The sequence below is a fragment of the Lepidochelys kempii genome, chromosome 1 (genome assembly GCF_965140285.1).
Source record: "Lepidochelys kempii isolate rLepKem1 chromosome 1, rLepKem1.hap1, whole genome shotgun sequence".
In the NCBI taxonomy this organism is placed as follows: domain Eukaryota; kingdom Metazoa; phylum Chordata; order Testudines; family Cheloniidae; genus Lepidochelys; species Lepidochelys kempii.
Window position 1 is genome coordinate 8,594,160 of NC_136380.1, and position 8,259 is coordinate 8,602,418.

General features: G+C 47.3%; 1 protein-coding gene across 1 annotated transcript; it reads left to right on the plus strand.

Annotated features, from left to right (window-relative positions):
• Positions 1-6,685: 6,685 nt before the first annotated feature.
• LOC140898838 (olfactory receptor 52R1) lies at positions 6,686-7,675 on the plus strand. Its single transcript, XM_073313371.2, has one exon. The coding sequence runs from the start codon at positions 6,686-6,688 to the stop codon at positions 7,673-7,675; it is 990 nt and encodes a 329-aa protein (XP_073169472.2).
• Positions 7,676-8,259: the final 584 nt, after the last annotated feature.

Below are 8,259 nucleotides of genomic sequence, written 5' to 3' on the forward strand. Positions count from 1 at the left end.
AACTTCCCCCATTTTTCATTCCCATTTTTCTGTCTACATTTTTCCTCCCACTCAGTTTTGCTGATCATTTGCCTTATCTTTGTGGAATTGGCCCTTTTGAAGGGTATCTGTAGATAGCTATTACTGGCTGGGAGCTCTTCTCTGTTTGTCCATATCAATGTAATCAGTTCCATTCTTTATTTTGTTCTCCTCTATCGTATGCCCCCTTAATTGTCTCTTCTCTAAACTAACCAGTCCCAGACTTTTCAGTCTATCTGCATACGCCAGCCTCCCCCATTCTCACAGCCTGCCTGGGAAATCCCCTTTCTATCTACTAGATCCTTTATAGCGACTGGGTGACCAAAAGTGAGTGCATCTCCAAAGCAGGATATTCTCCATCCCATTCCTTACACATCTGAACATTGTCTTTGTTGTGGCCAGTACTGTAAATGAGCAGGTGTTTCTGTGGAGCTGCTATCAATGATGCCCAAGTCTTTTCCCTGAGGTGGGTTCTAGTTGGGATGTTTTCCCTGGCACATGTCTTAGCAAAGGTGTTTTTTCCCCACTCTCAGATTTTCAGTAATTAGGTGAATGGGAAACTGCCTACAGCATGGACTCTCTAGTCTGGGTTTCATTTCATTAAGCCTATGTGTAAATTGGCAGACTTTTTTCACTGAAAGTTTGGTCAATGACCAAAGAGCCTTGAAAAGAAATCATTGTTGCAAACCCTTACACCTCTCGTTAAGGTGCCTTTATTACGTCACTGAAACTGAAGAGTTCTGTCTTCAAAAGTGGCTTTGTAGTGTTTACACCTCCACTATTTCTTCAGCAAATGCTGCCTCTTGGCAAAAAAACTTGGCAGTGCTGATAAGGCCTAAGGAACAATGAGGGAAAACCAGCATCCACTCATGTTTCCTGCTGGTGCCTATTAAGGTTTCCCACACCACGATGTGTAGGAATTATTGACGAAAGGAGCACCATAAAATATGGAACTGACATTAGTAGGGTCAATTGTTCATGTCAATGTTCCTCCCCCACTGTGAACTCTAGGGTTCAGATATGGGGACCTGCATGAAAATCTCCTAAGCTTACTTTTACCAGTTTAGGTTAAAACTTCCCCAAGGTACAAATTAATTTTATCCTTTGTCCTTGGAATATACTTGGAAGAAGTATTGTTTCTTTGTCTTTGGGACAGACCACTTTTGGATAGCATCCACTTTGGCCTGTAGGGGGCTGATAGTTCCTTGACCCACCTGGTGTCCAAGGTAAGTCACTCTGTTTAGGCCTATTTGACACGTTTTAGCCCTAACAGTTAGTCCTGCCTCCCTTGTGTGCTCAAGGACTTTTTATAGATGTTCCAGGTGGTCTGCCCAGGAATCCGAAAATATGGCCACATCATCAAGGTAGGTGACTGCATATTATCCTAAACCCTCTAGGAGACCATCTACAAGTCTTTGGAAGGTGGCGGGTGCATTTCGCAGCCCGAAAGGGAGTACATTACATTCATACAGCCCGACATGTGTGGTGAAGGCTGACCTTTCCTTGGCAGATTCATCTAGCGGTACCTGCCAGTACCCCTTGGTTAAGTCCAAGGTAGAGATGAACTGGGCCCGTCCCAGTTTCTCTAATAGTTCATCTGAGCATGGCATTGGATAGTTGTCTGGGCGAGTTACAGCATTTAGCTTACGGTAGTCCACGCAAAAACGTATTTCCCCATCTGGTTTGGGAACTAGAACCACTGGAGATGCCCATGCACTTCCAGAGGGGCAGATTACACCCACCTGTAACATAACCTGGATCTCTCGTTCTATAGCAGTTTTAGCTTGAGGAGACACCCGGTAAGGTTGAACTTTAATTGGGCGAGCATTACCTGTGTCAATGGAGTGGTATGCCCGTTCAGTCAGTCCTGGGGTGGCTGAGAACGTTGGCACGTAGCTAGTGCACAGCTCCTGGATCTGCTGTCGCTGCATACACCCAAGGGTCATGGAGAGGTTCACCTCTTCCACAACACCAGCACTTTTCCCTTTGTAGTAGACACCTTCAGGCTACTCAGCATCATCTCCTCCCTGGGCTGTAAACTGACAAACCTTTAATTCTCTGGAATAAAAGGGCTTTAGAGAATTACTATGGTACACCTTAGGCTTTGGGTTGGAGGTGGGGAATGCTATGAGATAATTAACAGCTCCCAGGTGCTCCTGGACCGTGAATGGCCCTTCCCACGATGCTTCCATTTTATGGGCCTGGAGCGCCTTTAAGACCATGACCTGGTCCCCTACTTTGAAGGAACGCTCTCTGGCATGTTTATCATACCAGGCTTTTTGCTCTTTTTGAGCATCCTGTAAGTTTTCTTTAGCAAGGGCTAAAGAGGTTCGGAGGGTGTTTTGTAGGTTGGTTACAAAGTCCAGAATGTTAGTTCCTGGAGAAGGTGTAAATCCCTCCCATTGCTGCTTCACCAACTGTAATGGTCCCTTAACCTCACGGCCATATACAAGTTCAAATGGGGAAAACCCTAAACTGGGGTGTGGTACAGCTCTGTAGGCAAAGAGCAACTGCTGCAACACTAGGTCCCAATCATTGGAGTGCTCATTTACGAATTTACGTATCATGGCCCCCAAAGTTCCATTAAACTTCTCCACCATGCCATTTGTTTGATGGTGGTAAGGAGTGGCAACCAAGTGATTTACACCATGAGCTTCCCAAAGGTTTTCCATAGGTCCTGCCAGGAAATTAGTCTCTGCATCTGTGAGGATGTCGGAGGGCCAACCTACCCTGGCAAAAATGTCTGCTAGTGCCTGGCACACACTTTTAGCCCTGGTGTTGCTTAGAGCTACTGCTTCCAGCCTTCGGGTGGCAAAATCCATGAAAGTCAGTATGTACTGCTTTCCTCTGGGTGTCTTTTTTGGAAAAGGACCCAGAATATCCACAGCTACTCGCTGAAATGGAACTTCAATGATGGGGAGTGGCTGGAGAGGGGCTTTGACCTGGTCTTGGGGTTTTCCTACTCTTTGGCATACTTCACAAGACCGGACATAGGTAGAAACATCCTTGCCCATTCCCTCCCAGTGGAATGACCCCCCCAAACGGTCTTTGGTCCTGTTCACCCCAGCATGGCCACTAGGGTGATCATGGGCTAAGCTCAAGAGCTTGGCCCGGTATTTAGTTGGAACTACCAACTGTCTCTGAAGATGCCAGTCTTCCTGGTGTCCACCAGAAACAGTTTCCTTGTATAAAAGTCCTCTTTCTACAACAAACCTGGATCGATTAGAAGAGCTGAGAGGCGGTGGGTTGCTCCATGCCGCCATCCAAGCTCTCTGGAGGCTTTCATCGGCTTCCTGTTCAGTCTGGAACTGTTCCCTTGATGCTGGAGACATCAGTTCCTCATTGGATTGTGGACCTATGCTTGGTCCCTCTGGAAGCGATGTAGGGGATGGGGCTGTTTCCATTGACTGTGACCCGCTTTCCGCTGGGACACTATGTTGGGGTTCAGGCTCTGGCTGAGCCTCTTGTGTAGGGTTATGGGCTGCTGCCATTTCAGGTTCGGTGGTGTCTGGTGTTGAGGTTGCAAGTAATGGATTCAGTGCTGGCAAATGGTCTGGTGCTGGTTGTTCCGCTGGTTCCGGTTCTGGGACTGGTTCCGTCTGAGTCTCTGGGACTGGATCCACTACTGCTGTTGCAGACATTGGCCGGGGGTCCGGGTCCATCACCTCTGACCGGGTCCTGATAGAAGTTTCCGGAACAGAGCTAGGCCTCACGGCTTGTTTAGCCTGGCTACAGGTGACCATTCCCACCCTCGTGGCCCGCTTCACATGATTGGCCAAGTCTTCCCCCAAACAGCATGGGGATGGGATAATCATCATAGACTGCAAAAGTCCACATTCCTGACCAGCCCTGGTACTGGACAGGCAACTTGGCTGTAGGCAAATTGAAAGAGTTGGACTTGAAGGGTTGAATCGTCACTTGGATCTCTGGGTTGATTAAATTGGGGTCCACTAAGGAAGCATGGATAGCTGACACTTGTGCTCTGGTGTCCCTCCATGCGGTGACCTTCTTCCCGCCCACACTCACAGTTTCCCTCTGCTCCAAGGGTATCTGGGAGGTATCTGGGCCTGCGGACCTCTGGTGTGATTCCGGTGCAATGAACTGTAATCTGTTGGGGTTCTTGGGACAGTTGGCCTTTACATGCCCCAGCTTGTTACATTTAAAACATCATCCAGCTGACGGGTCACTGGGGCGAGGTGGGTTGCTGGAGAATGGGGTGGTGGGATGATAAGGGGTCTGGAGGGTTCTTTGGGAGGTAGGTGGAGCTTTGGGTGGCCCCCGGTAATAGGGTGTGATCTGGGGTTGTCCCTTCTGGTCTCCGCTCCAACTGCAACCAGTTTTCTTCTTCTCTGCCACCTCCACCCATCTGGCTCCAATCTCTCCTGCCTCAATTACAGTTTTGGGCTTCCCATCTAGGATGTATCTTTCTATTTCCTCAGGAACACCCTCTAAGAATTGTTCCATTTGCATTAGGAAGGGCAAATTTACTGGAGATTCAACACTTGCTCCTGATATCCAGGCATCCCAATGTTTCACAATGTGGTAGGCATGTCGGGTAAATGATATGTCTGGTTTCCACCTTAGGGCTCTGAACCTCCGACGAGACTGCTCGGGTGTTATCCCCATTCTGACTCTCGCCCTGGATTTAAACAGTTCATACTTGTTCATGTGTTCTTTAGGCATTTCAGCTGCCACCTCAGCTAAGGGTCCACTGAGCTGCGGCCTCAGCTCTATCATGTATTGGTCAGTAGAGATGTTGTACCCAAGGCAGGCCCTTTCGAAGTTTTCTAAGAAGGCCTCCGTATCATCGCCTGCCTTGTAGGTGGGGAACTTTCTGGGATGGGGAGTGGTACCTGGAGAAGGATTGCTAGGGTTTGTTGGTATATTCTGCTGAGCCTTTACCTTCTCCATCTCCATTGCATGCTTCCTCTCTTTTTCCCTCTCCTCCTCCTTCAGCCGCATGAGTTCTATCTGTCTTTCATGTTCCCTTTGTTTTTCCTCAGCCTGAAATCTGGCTAATTCCAGCTTTTGTGGAGCCATGGATTTTGTCATCCTAACCTCTGTTTTTAACTAACTTTACAACTGAGGTTTAGAAATAAAGAAACAAAATTTGGCTGTAAAATTTCGCTGTGCTGGAATAGAATACCTATTCTCTGATAGTGATTGTCAGCATACAGAAAAAGACAATTCCCTTGTCTCTGCTCTGGCCCCAAATCAAAACAAAAAACCTCCAACTACTTGGAAACCTGCTTACCAGCAGCCCAAAAGAAAAAAAAATCCTTTTCAAACTTGTGCTCCTTGTAATAAAAATCAAAATCCTAAAAAAAAAAGCCCCTGCCACTTTTGTCTCCAGGCAAATTGGTAGAACACCCCCCCCCCTATTTACTTTTAGAAAAAAAACCTTCTGGTTTACCAACACTGTGAATTTCCCTGCAGGAGTTAAGTACCCTGCCTCCAGGCAAAGAAAACCTGCAATTCACAAAGATAATCCTCTTTTGTCTCTGCTCTGGCCCCAAAGCAGAGAAAAAACAAGCTACTTTCCAGCAGCTCCAAAGGAAAAAATAATTTCCTTTTTAAAATCTGTATTTCTAGTTCAAAAAATCTCAAATTGATCTCAAAATGATTTCAGGTTAATCCCACCACTCTGCCACCATGTCAAGGTTCATCCCCCACTCTGAACTCTAGGGTACAGATGTGGGGACCTGCATGAAAACCTCCTAAACTTACTTTTACCAGATTAGGTTAAAACTTCCCCAAGGTACAAATTAATTTTATCCTTTGTCCTTGGAATATCCACTGCCACCACCAAACTCTAACTGGGTTTACTGGGAAACGTAGTTTGGACACGTCTTTCCCCCCAGAATTCTCCCAACCCTTGCACCCCACTTCCTGGGAAAGGTTTGGTAAAAATCCTCACCAATTTGCATAGGTGAGCACAGACCCAAACCCTTGGGTCTGAGAACAATGAAAAAGCATTCAGTTTTCTTACAAGAAGACTTTTAATAGAAATAGAAGTAAATAGAAGTAAAGGAATCACCTCTATAAAATCAGGATGGTAGATACCTTACAGGGTAATTAGATTCAAAACATAGAGAATCCCTCTAGGCAAAACCTGAAGTTACAAAAAAGACACACAGACAGAAATAGTCATTCTATTCAGCACAGTTCTTTTCTCAGCCATTTAAAGAAATCATAATCGAACACATACCTAGCTAGATTACTTACTAAAAGTTCTAAGACTCCATTCCTGTTCTATCCCGGGCAAAAGCAGCATATAGACAGACACAGACCCTTTAGTTTCAAAAGCTGGGAGGAGGAAGAGAAACATCTTGTCTCGTCATTGGTCATTTTGGTCAGGTGCCAGCGGGGTTACCTTTAGCTTCTTAACCCTTTACAGGTGAGAGAATTTTTCCTCTGGCCAGGAGGGATTTTAAAGGGGTTTACCCTTCCCTTTATATTGATGACAGTTCATAATACATTTATCTTAATCATTAAAATGTCATTTTTCAGTGTGTGAAGAGCGACCAACCTGCTCCATCCATGAGACAAGCCTCGAGCTGTGTATGTAGTGTCTAATATTAACATTTTCTTTCCATCCAGACATTTGTCCTGCGACCATCACCCTAGACCCTGGGCACAATCAGGAAGTTAGGGGAACACACGGTACATGCAGGAAACACCATTCTGCCTCAGCGTTGGAAACCTTCTCTCCTACTCCATGTCAGATTCCAACTCAACCGACTTCACCAACCCCTCCACCTTCATCCTGCTGGGCATTCCTGGCCTGGAGGCAGTCCAAGTCTGGCTCTCCATCCCCTTCTGTGCCATGTATGCCATAGTCATCCTGGGGAACTTCACCATCCTGTTCATCGTGAAGAGGGAGCCAAGCCTCCATGAGCCCATGTACTATTTCCTCTGCATGCTGGTCATCGCCGACATGGTCCCATCTACGGCCGTCGTACCCAAAATGCTAAGTATCTTCTGGTTCAATTCCAGGGAGATCAATTTCGGCGCCTGCTTCATCCAGATGTTCTGCCTTCTCAGCTGCTCTGCGGTGCATTCTGGGATCCTTGTGGCCATGGCTTTTGATCGCTACGTGGCCATCTGTGATCCCCTGAGATATTCCACCACTCTGACAAACCCTGTGGTGGCCAAAATTGGCCTGGCCCTGGTGCTCCGTGGCGTCATGCTCGTATTGCCCTATCCCTTCCTGGCGAGGAGGTGGCCATATTGCAGAACCAACATCATTCCCTACACATACTGCAAGCACATAGCTGTAGTGAAGCTGGCCTGCGCCGACATCCGCCTCAGTAGTTACTACAGCCTGGCTGTGGCATTCTTGGTGACCGGCGTGGATGTGTTTTGTATCGCCATGTCCTATACCCAGATCCTCAGGGTCATCTTCAGCCTCCCAACAAAGGACGCCCGCCTCAAGACTTTTGGGACCTGCGGCTCCCACTTCTGTGTCATCTTAGCCTCTTACATCGCACATCTCTTCTCCATCCTCACGGAACGGTTTGGGCACAATATGGCCCTGCATTTCCACGTTCTCATGAACAACATGTATCTCCTGGTGCCCCCCATGTTAAACCCCATCATCTATGGGGTGAGGAGCCAACAGATTCGGGAGAGTCTGCTCCAGCTCTTTACTCATTAAGGGTCCTAAAGCTTTCTCCTGGTTATCTGGCTCTCAGACTGAGCTCCAGGCAGAGCTGGCTGGTGACATGGTGCTGGGCCCTCTTCCCTGAATCACTGACTGGCCAGTCAAAGAGACCTGAAACCCTTTCCTGACTTTACTGTGCTGTGTCAGTGTGACAAACTGGGGAATCTGACTATGTGCAACTCCGAGGGTTGCCGCCTTTCTAATTCCTGGTAACTGGAAGCATGAGGCCCCACCCATGTACCATGCATCTTCCCCCAGGTTACGCCCCTGCTATGTGTCTTCCCCTCAAGGCCCTGGCCCTCACTCTCTCCTCTCCTCCCCACCTCCTGTAACTCTCTGGATCGTCCTTGTGACACTCTGCACTCCAAAGCACTCCATATTTACCATGGTGATGCAATTATGGTACGTTTTGTACAAAGTATGTCCTGTGAGGTATTATTCTAAAGGGCTTAATCTGCTTAACATTGATACCTCCTTGGGTTGTATATGAAGTAATGAAATCATGCTTTGTGTGAGTTCCTAAAGTGTGATACGAGGCTGGAAACACCCAAAACCAGCCTTTCAGGTATGTCAAAGGA

Coding starts and splice junctions, on each gene's coding strand:
- LOC140898838 (XM_073313371.2), top strand. CDS start 6,686: ATGCAGGAAACACCATTCTGCCTCAGCGTTGGAAACCTTCTCTCCTAC.